This window comes from Phyllostomus hastatus, unplaced genomic scaffold (assembly GCF_019186645.2).
Source record: "Phyllostomus hastatus isolate PE091 unplaced genomic scaffold, TTU_PhHast_1.1 phas_contig_159, whole genome shotgun sequence".
NCBI lineage: Eukaryota > Metazoa > Chordata > Mammalia > Chiroptera > Phyllostomidae > Phyllostomus > Phyllostomus hastatus.
Genome location: NW_025333640.1, coordinates 6793737 through 6814736, shown reverse-complemented (window position 1 = coordinate 6814736; position 21000 = coordinate 6793737). Strand labels below are relative to the sequence as shown.

Sequence of the window (21000 nt, the reverse complement as noted above, 5' to 3'; positions counted from 1 at the left end):
GTTATCTGTGCCTGGGTGTACACACACATGCACAACTAAATAAATGGGATGCCATGCAGCTGTAAAAATAACTAGCAACCCCTCCAGGTACCAATGTGGAAATTTAGTATATAAAGTTAGTATATCACCAGGATACACTAAGGCTTTAGTCAGCTGGGGTTTTTTTGTACAAAAGTACATAATGTTAAAGAGAGTTGAGTCAGAAGTATAATTTTACCCTGGACTTGATGTTGCTTAAAATGCTAGAAAACTTGTTTTAAAGTAATTGAAAATTATAATTACATCAGTTACATCTACCTTGCAAACTTGCATACCCTTTTTTCTGGTTTTTTTGTTTACATTAATCTATGTGTTCTTCTCCCGATCTTGTCGGACACCATCAGAATTACACAGGAAGAATTTGATGTGCAGTGTCTTCCCCGGGTGGGATTGGACCATTTAGGTTCGCTGAAAAGATGTGTCAAAGCAGGAATGGCAACAGAGTAGTTCAGGTCTCCCTTTCTCTCCTGATTTTCAGTTTTAATATAATGGTAAAGATGGATCATTTGGAAGCAGAGCAACACTAAGAGGTGAGACAGGGGCGGGAACAGGGAGTCTGATAGGGCCGGGGAGGTGAGAGGAGGTCGTGGGGGTCCTGAGAACAACCTCAGTCTGACCTGGAGCACTTTGGTTCTGGCTGGTTAGGTCTTGCGTTCTCTTCTTTACTGATGCTTGACACATATTACAGTTGCAGTAGTTTCACTGAGCACCATCAACATTTAATTTTATTAACTACTCCCAACTTTTAAGTTACCTCAGGGCCTACAAGAAATCATTCTTAATAAGCTTTTCAGTTAAAAATATAAAATACCCGTAATTGCAGTGATGTTGCTGTTTACTGTTACTGGATATTTCATCATGATTATTAAGGCAGTTTTTTTATAGATCAAAGGAAAATTTTGCAAACTTTTTTAATAAAAGGTTTTATTTACTTTTATTTTTAGAGAGAGGGGAAAGAAAGGAGAAAGAGAGGGAGAGGAACTTTAATGTGCAAGAGAAACATCAATCGGTAATCTCTCGCATGTCTCCAACTGGGGACCTGACCTGCAACCCAGGCATGTGCCCTAACCAGGAATTGAACCAGTGGCCTTTTGGTCTGCAGGCTGGCACTCAATCCACTGAGCTACACCAGCCAGAGAAGCAGCAAACATTTTATGACCAGTCTACCAGGATGGGCTCACATTTAGGTGCAGAGCTGATTTCAGCAGATTGTTTTTTCATCTAAAAATTTGCTGTGTGTTGAAACCTTTTGCAATTCATGGAACACTGTCAACATTGAAATACTGGTATTTCTAAAGCCAGTTTAGATGGAATTATGTTTTTTTAATAAGCTAGTAAGATAGTGTATCAGAAGACAGTGACACCATCTTCTGATTGGAGTTTTTGATGCAATTAAAAGCAGCCAGAAGCTTGAATGAGTATCTCTCTGGTTAACAAAACTGAACTGTGTGTTTTGCACACATTACCTTCCTGAGAACTGCCATCAGTGAGTGAGTTAATTGGTAAAGGCTGATGCCAGATGTGAACACTTCTTTAGTCACATTAGAAGCCACCTTTGTATCTGGAATGTCATTTCTCTTTATTACATCTTTGTTATTTTTCTGATGAAAAACAGACATCTTTACAGAAAACCCGCAGAATCTCTGTCAGAAGAGCCATAATAGGCTGAGGGCATGTAGGGACCAAACCGCATTCTCAAGCCAGCTGAGAGACTCCTGTGTTTCTCCCTGTTCAGTTTTGCCTTTCAGCACGGTGCTTGTTACAAATAACGGCTGTCTCGAAGAGGGTTTTATTTCCCAGATTTGTGCCTGGGAGCACAAATAATCCCTAAAACGTGTGACGCTAATGTGGGAATTCAAAACGAGGCCAGAGTTTTTCTTTCTTGTCCCCTCATCTAGGCTGATTCTGAAGTTTGATAGACAAGGCAGAATGTTAGAAACAGATCACGGACTTATCTTTTTAGATTTAAAGTGGTGGGGTGTAGATTACTGTGGTATAAGATATACAACAACAACAACAAAAAACAAATCACCAAACTCTTTTACTTTGAGAACTGAGTTCATAAGAGAGCAGAACAGTCCAGTGGTCCATTGTCTGGCCAGGTGCTTTTTACTTGTTGTCCTGAGTTCATCTCCCTCAGAAGCACCTTTAACCGAGATGCTTTGATCCCCACCCCCGACAACCCCAGCGTGTCAGTAAAGGGAGAATTACTCTAGAACATCAAGCATATATAATTTATTGGAAAGACACAAATGCTTTGTCCCCAGGGGGCAGTGTGTATAGCTAGCCCCTGAACCACGGGTTTCATTTCTGGCGAGAGGGTGGGACGTGTACTGCAGGGGAGACAGAATGGAGCGAGTGATGCCAGCGGAGTGCTTCTCCAGAGGTCTGCCCGCGTCTGAGAGGAGGGAGGAGCATGTACCTGGTTTTTCATCCAAATTTGTTGTCCCCTCGGAAGCAGAGCTCCATCTATCCCAGAGTGATTGGAGACGATCTGTGTCCTTGTGTCTGGTTGGCGAGACCTGGGAACAGCTAGCATTCGAGATTGCTGAAGGTTAAGATGACAGTTAAGGTAGATGGATGAAGTGAAATGTGTCTCCGTTTTTTATTATCCGATAGGGCTAGCAATATGGCTAAGGCGGTATTAATTAAGGTACTGTGTGCATCCTTTCAAATGTTCTCACTTGAGATATTTGAATATATGAGACAGTGAGAGCTGTTGCTTTCATTCTGCTTTGGGAGTAGCATTGTGTGTGGGAATGTCAACTGGGAAAAATTACTTGGGAAGCTAGCAGCGCCCCAAGAGCACTTGGGGGAGAGGTGATACCTACATTATTTGTCATTGGACTATTATACACCAAACAGCCAAGGTGCTGACTCCAAATCAGCTACTTAGTTTTCCTAAGGGACAGAATACCACTCTGTCAGCTGCCAAAGAAGGCAGAAAAATCTAAAATCTGAAAATAAATTTATTCTCAGATTAAGTTGTCTTCAGAACAACCTTGCATGAGCTTAACACTGTAAACAAAGCATGAGGCTTCTCCTCTGCAAAGCTCCAAAGAGATTGACCTTAGTGTTCAGCCACCTGACTGTAACATCCTGGAATACACAGAGCTGTAGTTTCCCAGATGGATAATTAAATGTAAATGCAAAAAACATTAATGAAGCATTAACGTATGTAAATCATTGTGTGATTCATAGTAAAGCAGTTGCTCCTGCCGTGAAGTATTTCAGAAGTCATGGCTTTCCGAGTCATCCCTTCGTGTCTGTTTTGTTTCCTTGCTTCCTGATGCTAGGCATCATACCATTTTTTAAAATATCAAGTGCTGAGAGTGTTCCTAAGGAAAAGTGTTCTCCAAGGTAAACAGAATCCAGATCACTTAGGGATTATTGATTTTATGATCAGTACTTACGATGCTGCTAAAAGCAGATAGGTTTCCAATACATATCTGAACCCTAAGAGATCTTTTCCACCTCCATCCATCTTCAGGAGCAGTGGGAAACAGGCTTTGCAGGCGATTACTAATGAAAACTTGGGTGGTCGTTAGGGTTGCTCATCTGTGAAACACTGGCCTAAATTAATATAAAATACCTTTATTTAACTCCAGTGAAATAGAAGTCAGAGTGATTATCAGAGGATCACAGAGGAACCTAAAACATTTAAAAGATTTGCATCTCATCTCCATTGCTGGGGTGTTTTTGTACCTGTGATATTTGGTTGGGGTTTACTTCTTTCCCTCGATGAGACTGATGTTAAAAGTGCTTTGATGATGTCACCATTTTTATGCCTCACCACAAGTATCAGAATTGTAAATGAATCCACTGCCTGGCAGGCATTGTTCTGGTGTTATGCAACAAAATCTCTGTAATGAGCATTTATAAAATAAGTTGAGAGTACAATAAAACTTGTTAATTCAGAGACTTCCATTATTGGGATTTTGTGATTACTTGATTTGGGCTTTCCTGGAACTTATCTTTAATGTCTACTTAAAATGAGAAGCGTGGTACTGCACTGTTCGAGATTTTTTACTTCTGTGAATGATATGTGCACGGGTGGAAGGAGACACACCTGGAAAAGAGAGACACCCACCACCGCTCGAGTTTTCTCTGGGTTTCAGGAGGAACCTGCGATGGAAAAGGGCACCTTGAGGCAGAAGAGCAGGAAGCAGAACGTAGGGAGGATTTCAGAAGGAGTGTGATGATATGTGCATGTTTTGTGGGAAGCAACTCGGTGTAGTTGGAGGAATGTTAGGAGGGAACTGAGGAGACTGCATGTGGTAAACTGGAGGGGAATCCAGGTGTGAGGTGTCACCATTATTAGGGAAATTAATACTGTAAAGAAGATGCAGTGTACAAGAGGAAAAGTACTTATGTAATCATATTGATCATGTCCTCTCAAAGGAATAAAGCTTTAGTAATGTATAACAGTTTTTTTTCTTAAATATCTTTAGATTTTTTTTTGTTGTTAAATGATTGATTTGAATTGAAATTTCCAATTTTGTCCTTAATAGGGCCGGTGGGAGAGTCAACAGGATGTATCGCAGATCATGGTTTCCAGGGGAGCAGCTCCAGTGGCCCCAGCCCTCCCTGGTGGTCCCCAAAATAACCATTCTCCTGACCCAGGTAAGTCCCGTTTGTAGTTGTCAATCACTGTCATGAAATTTGAACAGCTTTCAGAAATAGTTTAAATCAGGACGTCCTATCAGGTAACCACCGTCGTACCAGTTCATGCCCATCTGGGATTTCCCCTTTGCCTCTACAGGTTAAATTACATTGAGTTTTGAAAGTTGAGCTTGGCTTGCATTCTGGTGACAAATGCCCTTGAGCATGACGTGCTATCCTTTACACCTACATTTCCTTTTGCTAGCCTTTTAAGGGTCTTTGTGCATGTGACTACAGCGAATGTCTGTCGGTACTTCTCTCATAATAACAGTGTCCTTGGTAGCTTTAGTGGCCTGATCCTGTTGGCCTCATAAAGCGACTTGGGAAATATTTTCTCATTTTTTTTTTCTGAAAGGTTTTGTAAGTGTGGTGTTAACTCCTTCCCTAACTGTTGGACAGGATTCACCAAGGACATTCCCTGGGCCTGAAATTTTCTCTGTGGGAAGATTTGAAATTATAACTTCACTTTCTTTAATATAGGGTTGCTTAATTTTTTGTCGTTTCCTTCTGAGTCCATTTTCGTAAGTTGCATTTTTCAAGGATTTTCCTATTTCATCTAAATTATTAAATTTATGCTAATAACTGTTTCAGTGTTCCCTTGTTGCCCCTTTAATATTTGTAAGATCTATGATTTTTTTTATTCTCCTATAGATAATTTTTGTTTTCTTTATGTTTTTCTTGAATACTTTGAGATAGGTTTATCAGTGTTCATAGTCTTCTCACAGAACTAAATTTTGGTTTTATTTTCTGTTTCATTGATTTCTGTTATTTCTTCATTTCACAGATTTTGGCATGCTGTGCTTTCATTATTATATTCAAAATATTTTCTGATTTCCCTCTGATTTATTTTCTGAGCCATGGATGATTGAGCATGTTCATTTATTTTCATATATCAGGGGAGTCTTATTGGTTTCTCATTTAATATCATAATTAGAGAATAAACTCTAATATTTCCACCATTTGAAATTTTTTGAGACTGTTCTATCTTGTGAACATTCTATTTATACTTGAAAAGAATGTCTCTTCTGTTTCAGGGCATCATGTTCTAGATAGCAATTAGGTCAAAGTGGTTGATAATCTCAAATCTCCATCCTTATTGATTTTTTTCCATTTGTTCTATCAGTCACTAAAAGAAGGCATTGAATCTCCAAATATGATTGTGAAAATTGTCTGTTTTTGAATCACAGAAATGGAGATCACATGGAGGGTTATCAGTGGGGAGGGGAAGGGGGAGAGGGAAGAATGGGGTAAAGGTACAGGGAATAAGCATAACTGGTAGGTACAAAACAGGCAGGGAGAGGTTAAGAATAGCATAGGAAATGGAGAAGCCAAAGAACTTATAAGCATGACCCATGGGCATGAACTAAGGGGGTGGATTGCTGGAGGGAAGGGGGTACCAGGTGGAGAGGGCAGAGGGGGAAAAAGTGGGACAACTGTAATAAAATATACTTAAAAAAAGGAAAATTGTCTGTTTTTCCCTTTAATTATTTCAGTTTTTGCATCATGCACTCAGAAACTCTGTTACTAGGCATATACTCATTGAGGATTGTTCTTTTCCCCCTGAAGAAGCAACATCTCTCATTATGAAATGTCCCTGTAGATCCCTGGTAGAAGATACTTTGAAATATGCCTTGCTTATTAATACAGCCGCATCAACTTTCCCTTGCTTGTTGTTTGCATGGGTGTATCTTTTTCTCAGGTTTTAAAATGTTAGCCTGTATTTGTCTTTAAATTAAAAGTGATTGTTTATAGAGAGTAAATAGTGAGGACTAGCTATTATTTTAAATATGCTCTGACAATTTCTGCCTTTTAATTATTTTACATGTTTAGTTACTTTACATCTAACATTATTGTTATATCTTCCATGTTGCTATTGGTTTCTCTTTGGCCTATTTTTTTTCACTGTGACTTCCTTTTCTCTTCCTTTTTAATTGAAAAATGTTTTAGACAGTCATATACTCTAACCACTAAGGTGTACATCTGAAACTAATACAAAATAATATTGAATGTAAACTGTAATTGAAAAATAAAAAAGAAAGAAAGAAACCACGTGGGGAAAAATAGAGCTTTGTACAGGCCCTCGTAGCTATAAATAAAATAGTTATTCCTAGGAAAAGAAAAGGAAAATATTTGTAGTGTTTGATTTTATTTCCTCTTTTGGCTTTTAGGTATTCCTATATTTGTTTGTTCACTTATAAGGATACAGTGTTTTATCATTTATGAGTTGGATTAGATTTTCCTAAAAATTAGTTTTATCCACTAAGGGGAAAGAAATCTTATATCATAAGCAATTATCTGCCCATTTGATCTCAGCCTTTAGTAGTGAAAAGCAGGCAAGAAGGCGGTTGGTTCAGGACCTCTGTTCCTCCCTTCTAAAAACAACTTAAACAGTACTCTCTTCCTCAGAGGTCAGTGTCATCATTTTCATGCAGGAAATAGCATGAAACTCTAAAGTTGAATAAGACATAGTCCCTGACTTCGAAGGGTTTAAAGTCCAGATGGCGGAGTGGTGCACGTGTGTGTCGTCAGTTATGTGATTTAAAAATGAAAAGCCCTGTTTTACTCCAGGGCAGAAGTTAGTACTTGAACTAGTTAGTGACAAGGACTGGGGTTGGATTACCCTCTGCCTACGAACAAGGACACTGGAGATTAGAAAATTTTAGAAGTTACCCCAGTTGCTGCTCCTTAATTGGAAAAGGAGACCCCAACATGCCTGAGGGGGTAACTATAATAATACTGGGTTTTTAATATTAATTTTTAGAAGATAACCTTTTTCGATTTATGTTGTTAGATTTGCTTACAAATGGTACTTGTCAAGTTTACAATAAAGAAAATGTCTATGTAATTGTTTTTGCCTTATCTCTTTTCCTTCCAATATTTTTGACAGGACTTAGTAGCCTAGCGGCCTCCTACTTGAATCCAGTGAAATCCTTTGTGCCGCAGATGCCAAAGCTGCTCAAGTCTCTCTTCCCCGTTCGCGATGAGAAGAGGGGCAAACAGCCGTCTCCACGAGCACACCAGGTAAAGCTCCAGGGAAGCAGCAGTGAACCTTTTCCGTAACAGGTTGCTGGCAGAGGGACGCTCTGGTTGCCCTGGAGCTGGGGGGAGAGTGATGGCAACAATGAGGGGCATTAGAGCTGGGCTCTTGGACCTGGTAAAAGCTTGTGATAATTTCTCTTTCACTCTCTTCAGAGATAACAGAGCTGTTTAAACTTATTGACACTCTCAATCCTTTTTGCTTTTAAAAAATGCCAAGTGCACTACTAATGTGATTTATGGTAATATCACTTAGAGCAACAATAGTAAAATTTATGAAGTGCACTTAGTGTTGCTTGTGTATTGCCAAACAGAAAATGTAATTCTATTTTTAATTCTTGATTTCATTTCTTATTTCAAACAATTTCATATCATTACTGTCCTTGCCACTCAACCTCTCTTTCCTCTACTGTGGTTTACCTGTTCTTTCACTTAAAATATTAAAAGTGATCATTTGTATTATTTCCCCTTTTTCTGTTCTGTACAACCCAACTTAGCCTTGGGATGAGTTTTAGAGAAAATGTTAAAGGGCTTTCCAAATAATCAGGGAACTGTTCTTCTGAGATGGTGAATGGGAAGCCTATTGGAAATGCAATTTCTAGACTTATATAGGTGTGAATTCAGCAGAAAATGATAAATGAGGATTTATTTATACTCATTCAAAAACACATACAGTGCAAGTTCAGCTGTTGAAATAGGTCTTTTGACATCAGCTCCTCCACAGTCACTTAAACATTCAAGTTACAGAAATGCAGCTGAGTCCTTGTCTGAGACAAGGACCTTAACTATTGAAAAGAATTTTCTGAGTTTATGAATGCAGATGCAGGGGTGATGGTTTTAGTTTTGTATGGCTGCTGTGTGGATGTATAATTTTCCAGTCTAGTGTTACATGAGCATACACATACGTATCCATGCACACATACTGGAAGAACAAATTAAACATTGAGATTTTGGAAATGTTTACATTTAGGCATACAACAGGTACTTGACAAATGCCACAATGAATCTGTGACCAAGAGAGCTAAAAGAAATAGCAAGTCCGATACTTAGTGGGGTTGGGGTGGGCAAAGATGTTTTTTCCAGGTGTTATTATAGACACTGTTCTGTGCTAAACTCCCACATCATTATTTTGCTAAGTATGATTCATGGACTGTTTCAGAATTTCCATAGTAACTTGTTTTTAAAGATTTTATTTACTTTTAGAGAGAGAGGAAGGGAGGGAGAAAGAAAGGGAGAGAAACATGCATTTCTCACTCCCCCAGCTGGGGACCTGCCCCCCAACCCAGGCATGTGCCCTGACTGAGAATCAAACCAGCAATCCTTTGGTTCACAGGCCGGTGCTCAATCCACTGAGCCACACCAGCCAGGGCTCCATGGTAACTTTTTTAAAAAAGGTAACTAAAAAGTATATACAGCCTGATCTCAACCCATACTTTACCTGGGGTGCCTTATAACTGCCCTTATAAGCAGCCAAGGTGATTCATATTCACTTTAAAGTTTGGTAACTACCATTTTTGTATTGCTATTTGGTGAAGATAGAGTTATATACATTAAAGGAAATTGGAATGGCATTAAGAAGTCATTGCATTAGTCTACTATAGTTATAATTATTTTTTTAACTATTTTGAGTTTTTTTTTCACTCTGAGTTTTTGGTGTTAACAAGTCAGATCACCTGCTACAATAAGTAATTATTTTTACCTTTTGACAATAAGTGGTTGTTTCTTTTCAAAGAACAATAATGTGTTAGAAACATATTAAGAACAATCTAGTGATTGGAGGATAACTAATTTGTGATGTCCAATTTAAGAGAGTTAATCTTGCACTATTTTAGAATATCTTAGAGCAGCATTTACTCATTCAGCTTATTGTTTGAGCACATATGAGCAAAGCTGTTGGGGAAGTGGTCCTCAGGGTTTTATATTGTATAAATAAATGAAAAGATAAATACAAAACTGGACTTAACGAAGATGCCCAGTAGTGGAGCTAAAATATTCCGGCTGGTTTGCGAACTGCTCACTCCACTGAAGGAACTTTTCTCAAGGTCACCAGGGAGCTACGTCTTCTCTGCACTGTCTCTCCTCACCTGATGTGTCCTTCCTGATTGCCTTTCCAGGCCCGTGTATTCTGGCAGGCTGTAATAGGTGCCCCGGAGCTCTGTCCTGGGCCCTCTTTTTCTTTTTCTTTCTAAACCTAGTTCTTTCCTTGGGTAATGTCGTTCAGTTCCATGGCTTTGACTGTTTATATACTGACAGTGTTCACATTCCCCCCTCCAGCCCAGACTTCGCCCGTGTGCTCTGGCTTTGTGGATCTCCCTGGCCAGTCAGCTTCTCTACTTACATATCAGGCATTCACATTTCACAAGTGCAAACATTACTATTTGTTTCAGCTCACAAGTCTGCCAACTCCCAACACACAGAATGCTTACTAAAAGACACGCCCATCTTAGTATGTAGTGTAAACACCCACCTAGTTGTTTACAGCTTAGGAGCTGTGCGTCTGTAAACGTTGCATAGGTACGCTTCTAGTTGTTCCTTCTGACCGTGTCTGTTTCCTGTCACTCACCCTGCCATGACCCTCTCTGGACTGTTGCACCTGCTACCACTTGGTCTGCCTGCCACTCAGTTACAAAGTAGCCAGAGTGACCTTCCAAAGCCTTACATTTCATAGCTTGAAACCTTCCACTGTTTCTTACTGAAACTGAATAAAATCTAAATTCCTCACTCTGCTTGACAGTGACCTATATGATGTGATCCCCTGATATTTATTTACTCTTATTCCCTTTATTCGCCTCTTTGTTCACCATACTAAGCCATATTTTGTTTGTTCATTTCTAATCTCAGCAACACATGAAGTTCTTTTTGGTTTTAAGAGTTTTTTCCTTCCACTTGGACTGTGTTTTCCCAAGTTTTTATATGGCTTCTAGGTCTCTTTAGAGTGTTTCACTACTAGAGTGGCCAAGAAAGGCTGCTCTGAGGAAGCATCGTTGAGGTTGGAGTGGCCCTGGCAAACTAGACTAAACTAATAGCCTTCACCGCCCACAGCGCACTGTGTTACCCTCCTGTATGTTTTCCTCAAGAGTCACTGTTGTGTCTCTGTGTTCATTATCTCCCCTCTGGAATGTAATTCTTGAGGGCAGGGGCATGTTGACAACAAAATATATGTGGGTTGACTGATTGTGACCTGTATGTAGATTGTATTGGATAGTTAGCTTGTACCAGGTGTCATACAGTGGTATGGACTATGTTTCCAGTTAGAGGTGAGAGTGTCACATCTGAGTGGGAATTTGAGATACAAGACATACTGATGAACTTGCTTTCCTAGTCTGATGTGCAGTTCCACTAAAAAACCACTCCTAAAACAGGACACTGTGGCTTATCATTTTGGGTTTAATTGATCAAAGATGCTTGTGTTCATCTCAGTTCATGACTATCTCTGCTAAAACTCTAAGAGGAATAAATTATAATTTTAAATGACAATATGAATATAGAAGTTCCATTACTTGGGTCACTTTAAATATGCTTTAAGTTCTTATACTTAAATGGTATTTTTTTATCCTTGGAAATGCAACACTTTAGTGCCAGCGAAATTCAAAATGACAGTGAAAAGAACGGTGTAGTATTAGCTACTTTAGTATTTCCTGTTTTTTACTCTAATGGCACCCCATTCACTTGAAAATTGGATTTGAAACCTAAAAGTTGAGGTTCTTACTTTTTTTGATAATCCAGCCCTCCCCTCCTTGTGGAGCCACCACGTCTTCTAGGGAAAACTTTGGTTTATTTCCAATGAGTTCGTGCCTCAGAGTTTCTTTACTGCCAGGAGTCAAAGGGAGCAGAGGAAGAGGTTCTGTGATCTCCTAGGTTCACTCCCGACGTTGCAGTTCTAGGGTGATCGGCTCTGTCTCATGATGGTGCTTTGTCACTCTGCAGTAGTCTTGCCAGCGCCTCGCTTAAAGCGGGGAGACCGGAAGTGATGTGGTAGCCACTATGCTGGAAAATAGTGCAACTGTTATCTTCCTCTTCTTAATAATGTACTTCTACCAAAGCAGCATATGATTACACATACTCTCTTTTTTTTAAAGGCAAGCATTATTATTGAGTCTGGCTGGGTAGTTCAGTTAGTAGCTAGAACGTGTAGGTTTTAAAGTAACATCAAGACAGAACCCAGAAAAATAGAAATCAGTGCACATACCTAAAAATAGAAATTAGAATTTGGATCAATTTTAATAGGAAGGGATAAATATTGATACTAATATTTCATGAGATAATAAATAAGATAATAAATAACACTGTTTAAGATTTATAATGTGAAACAATGCACACAAGCCCCCCAAAGTCCCAAAGGGGTTTGAGGATCGACAAACAGGCTGTGTTTGGTAGCACATTCTTACTTCTCCCCTACCCCCCCCTTCTCTTTTCATCCAGTTTAAAACCATTTCTCTCTCCATTTCCCACCTAACTATGGTGAAAGCCATTAAAACTTCTTCCTTTTCCTGTTTCTGTCCAAGTTTAGTTTGGACCCTTAAAACTCCTCTGAAACAGTAACAATACCGAAAAACACCAACCCACCTAAATAACCACTACCTGTGGGTTCTCTCTGGCATAATTGAGCATGCTTAGATTACTGTACTTGGTTCTGGATATGTCACTAGTAGAAATACATTGACCAAGTGGAGTGATTTCAGAGAGTAACGTCAGAAATGATTTATGAGGGAAGATTAAAGGAGTTATTTATAGTTGGACCAAACAGTGACTGAGAGAGCTGGCTGTGTAAGCACTCACGGCAGAGCAGCACCGAAGGCGGGGAAGAACCATGGAAGGCTGGCTCCTGAGGCAGAGGCAGGAGAGGCATAGAATGACAGAAGTGAAATTAATGAAGGGAATGGTCCCAACTATGAATAAACACAATGACTTATAGATAGCAGGGTACTCTCTTTAAAAAAGCTGGGATTTCTGTCACTTCTATTTTTTAAGAATAAGATTTTGAGCATGTAAAAATAGCCCGGTTAAGAACCAAGGAATGGAATAGGTCCTGTTCCACTCATTCCTCGTATTTTTCTTGTTTGCTTAGTTGGAAGAGATGCAGAAGTTGTATAATGAAGGAATGATTACTATCAAAAATGTACTTTTAATCAGAGTGTCCTTGACATTTTCAAACAAGAATGTTCAGTTCCCTCCTTCATGCAAAGATACAAGCACGGTGAAACTCTAATGAAAAGATTAATGTTTATTAACTTGTTCTTTGGAATCAGCAGGTTCTCAGATCAAGATGCTACAGTTGGGGAGCATATATTTCAGCATTTGAAAAGACTCGTGGATCTTTTCTTATAAGGTAGAAGTTAATGGTTTATTCAGAAGATTTAGAAACAAAGATTCTAATATTTCACAAAATCTTTTTGTTTGACCATATTCATAAAGACTTATGTTTCTCATTTTTATGGAGATTTGTTTTTGTTTGTAATCAATTCCTGTCTGAGTCCCAGAAACACAAAGACAGTGCACTGGACGAGGTGACAGCTGACAAAATTGCTGTCTTTGACCTTCTGATGCAAGTTTAGTAACTAATCTGGAGAATAATGAACTGCAATTAATGAAATCTGTACTCATATTCAAGTGTGTTTCTCAGACAGCACATACAATAATTGAAAGAACTTCCTGCTCTCTAATTAGTTAGATTGAATTAATTTGGCGTAATAGCTTTCTTCATGTATCTAAGAGTTTGTGTTCAGATGAAGCTATTTATGTAACTCAAACTTAGGGACTCCAAGTGGCCTATTTGGTTCATCTGGGGAATTAAAGAGTTAATGCTCAGATTCAACATCCACCATCGAAAGCACAGTCACGTTTCTGGCCTATCTTTGCTCCACTGTCTGCCCCTTTCTAGTGTCCTGCACTTTGCCTACGATGGCCTTGTCAGCCATAGGGGGGTTGCTCCAGAGTCCCACAGGTTCCGGGGTGGGAGATGGACGAGCCTCGAGGAGGGAGAGCAGCACCCTGCCCATCTGCAGTGCTAATTAAAAGGGTGCTTGTCTGGTTACCCCATCTTTCACGTCAGTGGTCCGTCCACATAGAAAATGGGAAAAAACAAAACAGTTACTGGTCCTCCCCTTGTGCATGAAAATGCCGTTTTAGACTACTCATGTTGGGCTCCCTGGATGAAAGGAACCACATAAATGCCTATCCCTGTGTCTTGATTAAGGGTTCATCATCTTAATGAACTAAAACTAGAAAAAGAATCTAGCCTTGTTTCTTGCCTTTGGTTTTCCTTAATTATTCAGGTTCTTGAACAAATAATGTATGTGCACATTTTTGTACTTTTGTGCCACGTGTAATAAATATACTTGGTTATGGTACGCTGGAGCGACTGAGCTCCAGGTAACGGGGGAGACGTGGCAGGGCTTTTGGGGACGCAGGCTTCCTGTAAAATCGGAGGCGAGTGATTTCCGTCCAACTGCTCCAGGGCGGAATTCTTAGGCACTTGTTCTACTGATAGAACACCCTTGTCTCTGTTTCAGTTTTCCAAAATCGTATTTTGCTGTCTTTGCCCCAGACTGTATTGACATACTTAGAGACTCTGAGCTGACCCAGTTGTTTTCAGAATCAGAGTTAGTAGCTGACCTGAAGAATAATGAAAATAAGATAGTTTCTGAGGCAGCGGAGAAGCTGGTTGTTGTCATTTTTTCAGAAATAGGCATCGAATGGCTTTGGTACGATTCTGTAGCTCAGGGATCGGCAAGCTTTCCTGTACAGGGCAGATGGTATTTTAGGCTTTGCGGGCCATACGGTCTCTGTCAGTACGAGCCATAGACAGCACTAAACAAATCAGCCTGTTGTTCTCCAGTAAGACTTTATTTGTAATGCTGACATTTGAGTTCATGTAATTTTTACATGTCACAAAGTATTCTTTTATTTCAACAATTTAAAAATATAAAAACTATTTTTAACTGAATAACCAAGATTCTGGCCAAGATGGAGGCATAGGTAGAAACCATTTGCTTCCTTGCACAACCAAAAGGAGAATTACAACCAATCTGAAATCAATAAACAACCAGAAGTGCTAGAAAATCAAACTGCATGGAACTCGGACAACAAAGGAATTAAAGAAACAGTTAACCAGACCAACCAGACCATTAAGATGGGCAGACGGAGAGAACTGGTGGCAAGGCGGTGGACCGATTGGCCGGGGCTGGCTGAACGGAAACTGAGACTCAGAGTTGACTGTGGGCTACGGTGGTTGCCGTGGTGGGAGAAACTCTTAATCTCACATGGTTCATTGGAAAGTGGGGCTAAAGCCCAGCAATCAAGCTGCATTGTTCCCTCTCTGACCCCTCCTGCACAGACAGCACAGCAAGGAGGGTTGCCCCGCCCAGGTGAATACCTAAGGCCCCCTCCTCCTTATAACTTAACAGGTGTCCTGAGACAAAGAAATAGGGCCCAAATGAAAGAACAGAGCAAAACTCCAGAAAGAGAGCTAAGCGATGAGGAGAAAATGCCAGCCTGTCTGAGGGAGAGTCCAAAGCCCTGGTAAACAAAATGCTCACAGAATTGACTGAGCTTGGTCGCAAATGAAAGAACAAATGAAGGGTACCCAAAGTGAAATAAAGCAAAATATTCAGGAAACCAACAGTGACAAGAAGGAAACGAGGACTCAAATCAACAATTTGGAACAAAAGGAAGAAATAAACATCCAACCAGAACAGAATGAAGAAACAAGAATTCAAAAAAATGAAGAGAGGCATAGGAATATCTGAGACAACCTCAAACATTACAATATTTGAATTATAGGGGTGCCAGAAGGAGAATAACAGCAGCAAGAAATCGAAAACTTATTTGAACAAATAATGAAGGAGAACTTCCCCAATCTGGCAAAGAAAATAGACTTCCAGGAAGTCCAGGAAGCCCAGAGAGTCCCAAAGAAGTGGACCCAAAAAGGAACACACCAAGGCACATCATCATTAAGTTACCCAAGATTAAAGATAAAGAGAGAATCTTAAATGCAGCAAGAGGAAAGGAGAGAGTTACCTACAAAGTGTCCATAAGGCTATCAGCTGATTTCTCAAAAGAAACCTTACAGGCAAGAAGGAGCTGGAAAGAAGTGTTTGAAGTCATGAAAGGCAAAGATCTATAGCCAAGATTCCTCTATCCAGCAAAGCTATAATTTAGAATGGAAGAGCAGATAAAGTGCTTCCCAGACAAGGTTAAGTTAAAAGTTCATCATCACCAAGCCCTTATTACATGAAATGTTAAAGGGACTTATTTAAGAAATTGAAGATCAAAAAATACGAACAGTAAAATGACAACAAACTCACAACTATCAACAAATGAATTTAAAATAAAAAAGAAAAACAAAAACTAAGTAGACAGCTAGAATAGGAACAGAATCAGAGAAATAGACATCACATGGAGGGTTTTCAGTGGGAAGGGGAGAAATGGTGGGGAAACTTAAAGGGAATAAGAAGCATAATTGGTAGGCATAAAATGGATGGGGAGAGGTAAAAAATGGTATAGGAAACAGAATTTAAAGAACTTATATGTACAACCCATGGACATGAACTGGGGGGGGGGGGATGCAGGAGGGTTGGGGGTTGCAGGGCTAAGGGAGCATAAAGGGGGAAAAATTGGGAAAATTGTAATACCATAATCAATAAAATAAACTTTGTAAAAACAAAAAAACCATTTTTAGTTGATACAGCATGCTGAGCTAGTGACAATCTAGATTTAGACCCTATTTTTAAGTTTTTAGATTAACAAATATTCTGTGTTTTAAGTAAACATCCTTCATCCTCCATGAACATTTGAAAAATAAATAACCATTATTTTGGATGAAGTAAATAAATACTACATTCTCTTTTTAAAAAAATATATAAATATTTAAATAAGTTCAAATAATTATCATGTAGAAGTCTAAAAAGTAAACTAGGCCCTGGCTGGTGTGGCTCAGTGGATTGAGTGCTGGCCTGCAAACCAAAGGATCGCCAGTTCAATTCCCAGTCAGAGCACATGCCGGAGTTGTAGGCCCAGTCCCCAGTAGAGGGTATGCAAGAGGCAACCACACATTGGTGTTTTCCTCTCCTTCTCCCTCCTTTCCCCTCTCTCTAAAAATAAATAAGTCTTTAGGAAAAAAATAAAAAAATTAAAAGTAAATTAACTAAATTCTAAAAATAAGAAACTATATCTTTTCTGACAACTCCAGAAATATTAGTACTTAAATTTTTCTATATGTGAAACCTCTAATAACTTGAATGAATACATATATGGTAAAATGAAAAGTCAGTTTGGATGGTCTCATTCACTTGTATACACTGATAAAATAGTTTACTTGTTGATAAGAGAAATGGGCCTCTTAGTTGTTCTGTGTAATTAAAATTAAATAGGAATGTCAGATGTTAGACCCCGAGTGCCTGTATCTGAGGAGCGTAGGGGCTGTGCTCGGTTTGCTCCCGCTGCATCCCCAGCTCCTGGCACAGTCTTTGGAGTGTGGTAGGCACCTGGACCATGTTTGTGAACGGGTAAATTAATAACACCTACGGTTCTGTGTTTGAAAGGAAGTGGAATTAATGTTGTGTCCTGAATGGCTTTGGGGCAGCTAAATACAAGTAGAAATTTTAAGTTGTTTTATATGAAATAGAATTGTGATTGTGTAAAGATGTGTTCAGCGTAGGCCCGCCCAGAACTGTCCTGGAAGACCACACGCAGTGTCCTGGTGAGCAGGAGAGCCGCGGTGCCTGGCACAGGGCTGGCTGCTCGCTGGGCGCCAGGGCTTCACACGCATCGGCTCAGGACAGTGCCGAGGCAGGTCCGTGGTGTCCGACAGGAACAGAATGGAAAGCATTGGTGTCATTTGAAATTTCCTAGCAGCTTCATTTAAAAAAGTAAAAAGAAACAGGTCATATTAAATTTAATAGTATAACTTAACCCGGTACATTCATAATATGGCCATTTCTTCCTGTAATCAGCATTAAAGCGCTTAATGAGATGTTCCCGTCTCTTCTTCCGTACAGTCCTCAAAATCAGGTGTGTATTTTACATTTCTAGCACATCTTAATTCAGATCCTACATTTTTGTCGGAAATACTTGATCTGCATTTAGAGTTCATAAGGCTGAAAAAAATAGATCTGCATGCCAAAGCTGTTCCAAACATAAAGGCACTTTAATTTCAAAATTTACATATTATCAATTAAAACTAAGTAAAATAAGAACTTCACTTCCTCAGTCACACTGGCTGCATCTCAAGGGCTCAGGAGCTACACGTGGGTGGCGGCCGCCATGGCGGACGGCCGAGTTGGAGGGAGGTGTCAGGTCGTGAGTCCGGTGCGGAGGTAACTGAGGCTCGGGCGGCGGGGCTTCTGGTCTGAGGGCGCAGAGCCCGGGGGTGGCACAGCTGAGGTTTATATTCAGGAAGCACAATTAATGCACAGTTGTGATCTGTAGAGACTTTTCCTGGATTTGATTGAAAATCGCAAGTGGTTATTGAACAAATCTGTAAAGGACGTGAAGGCAGGGCCGGCAAACCTTGGAAATAGACTGAGTAGCCCCTGTCCATACTCCCTTCCTTGCCCATTTCCTTTCTGAAAAAATTGCCTGTGGGCAGGGAGGCATCACCGACAGCTTTAAAGCAGGGAAGTGACGTGCTCAGGTGTGTGTGTGTGGGAAGGTTTCTCTGGTTGCAGTTCCAAGGGTGGATGTGAGAAAGATAAAACTGGAAGACTCTATTCAAGTGTTATAAAAACCTCATGAGGAATGGTAATGTTGGTCAGAAAAATGAGGTCACCTTTCCATGCTTGACACATCGATACTTTAATGCCACCAGTTGAAAGGGGCACGTGGCAGGTAGGGTAACAGTGTCTGGTGGGGACCAGGCGGTGGCTACCTGGGCCCTCGTTGGGCGGCCATGCTTAGAGAATTCTTGTGGACCTGGACTGGATTACCACCTCCCAGAGGGGGTCAGATCTACACAAATGAAGACTGATGGATCAGTTCAAGTATTGTTGTTCATTTAAAATGAGAAATACAACTGCCTGATGGAAAAAAGTGCTGGTGTCATCGCAGCAAACACATTCTTATCCAGCTCACCCTGGAAAGCAGTTTGTACATCGGAAGGCCGCCCCGTGGGCGTGGGGAGTTGGCCCCGTGGGTGTGGGGAGCTGGCCCTGTGGGTGTGGGGAGCTGGCCCCGTGGACATGGGGAGCTGGCCCTGTGGATGTGGGGAGCTGGATGTGATGTGAGAACCAGTCACGGGGACCTCAGGTGCGGGGGCTGGGAGCGCTGTCTCTGGACCAGGGCAGGATGCTTACCTGTCTTCCTCCTGAGACTCTCCAGTTCCCGTGCTTCCAGCCCCACCCCTGCCTCCAGTTAATGCACCCTATAAAAAACATGCTTATATTGATTAGGTATTGTAAGTGTTGATTTTTAGGTAACTGTACTTGTCTGATTTTACTTATTATTTTATCAGAAGTATTTATCATACTAGAAGATTAGGAAGCACTTTGTTTTTACGTACCGCCCCTGCTTGGTTTTGTTTCTTATATTTTTCTCAGTTTATTCTCAGCATGAAAATCAGATTATTTGTAGCTAAAGTAAATCTTACATCTCTTTTATAGTCCTATGCCTGGATTTAAATGCTTGGGTAGAGTTTTAAAAAAATGTAGGGACTTATATTAACTTAGGAACCATTAGAAAATGACATTTAAGAATTTATCAAATTCTGGCTAAGGGGTGATTATTAAGAAAGGTTCAAAGTGATTATTTTTGGCTTCAGCTGATGGTTCTTCTCCCCTCTATCTACAGTTGTACCCAAATTTCAGAATGTCTATTCTTTTTCAAATTCTTTGTAACTCTATAGATCAGCCTTTTTCATGTCACTTAAGTAATTGATTTGTTTACTTATCTGAGTATTCATTCAATAAGTTACTGTTTTATCTGCAGAAAGAGATAAATGAGACATAATCCTGCCCTTCAGAGAGCTCGGTTGCCTTAGAGATGCATAAACATAAATGGGATGATGTTATAGATGCCGGAATATGTGTATGTCTGGGGTTGACACCCCGAAGGCTCTGTGCATTTCTATCTACAATTTCAGGAAGACTAGGTCATGCTTGAGCTGAGACTTAAAAGCAAGTGGGTATGGCCCCGGGTGGAACACAACTCCCCAGGGGCAGGAGCAGTGAGAGGAAGGCTGTGGCAAAGCCATGTGTTTAGGGAGTTCCGGGTGGGTGAGCACAAGCCAGGGCAGGCTGCAGCCTCACAGAGAAGCGAGGGGCTTTCATGCCGGGCCAAGGCAATCAAACTTTGTTCTTCTAGGCAAAGGGGTCTCCAAAATAGCTTTTGTGCCTAGTTATGAAATCCTGAGCTAATCTGCCCTATTTTCACTCATGTGGTGTCTGAAAGCCAGAGTTAAAAATTGACGAGATCTGATAAGAGAAGTGATCTTCATCTTTCCCCTGAAATACTTCTAAGCAACTCTTTCACCGGTAGCCTACTCACCCGTTCAGTTTTGGCAGCGCTCAGTGGACAGTGTGATTGCAGGGCCAGCCGGCGCTGAAGAGCGCAGTCCTTCTCCATCTCTCTCACCGACGCACCCGGCACCCGACTGCCTTTAACCACTAGGTCACTATCGCTGAGCCTTGGTGTGAAATGTAGATAATTATACTTATATTCACTGGCCTCATGGGACTTCTCCTTAATATTTATAGCTGCAAAATACTTTGCAGTCATTTTTATTAATAGTTACCAGATGTGTCATAAGGATTAATGAGTTTATGATCTGAAGTGTTTTGAGCTCCTGAAATAGGAGGCAGCCGCCTGCACGGGGGATATGTAAAAGAGCACTGAACTGCAGACAGTACACATTTGGAAATTTGAGCTGTTATGTGTGAAGGACAAATGGCGCGCTTAAGATTTCAGTATACTTTGTAGGTATTTTGGGGACCCTTAATAAGGTTGCTGGATTCATTACAGGCCATTGCCAAAAATAGAAGTAAGTAACCCCCACTCCCACCCCACCCCCCACACACCCATCCCCGATGCTCTTCCTGCTGATTCCACTGTTGCTGACTTCTTGTGCATCGTCTCTGGCTCTGTTTCCCCACCTACAACCAGTTGTTTTCAAGTATTCAACAGTCTCCTTTAGATATCTACATTTGTTTTTCTATTTTCTTTTCCTCTTACTATCCAAATTCAGGCTCTTATTAGCTCTCCATCAAGCCATTAAGGCAACTTCTGAGTTTATTTCTCCCCATTTCAAATCTCCCCTCTTTAAGGATTAAC

At 40.4% G+C, this 21000-nt stretch overlaps 1 protein-coding gene across 3 annotated transcripts in view; it reads left to right on the top strand.

The window, feature by feature from the left end:
* The window catches only part of KIF13B (kinesin family member 13B), a 165676-nt gene that overhangs the window by 132098 nt on the left and 12578 nt on the right, over positions 1 to 21000 (top strand). For all 3 annotated transcript variants that reach the window (XM_045831811.1, XM_045831810.1, XM_045831812.1), the window contains exons 36-37: positions 4551 to 4662; positions 7589 to 7722. In XM_045831811.1, coding sequence (XP_045687767.1) covers positions 4551 to 4662; positions 7589 to 7722 — 246 coding nt within the window. The remainder of the gene's footprint in view (positions 1 to 4550; positions 4663 to 7588; positions 7723 to 21000) is intronic.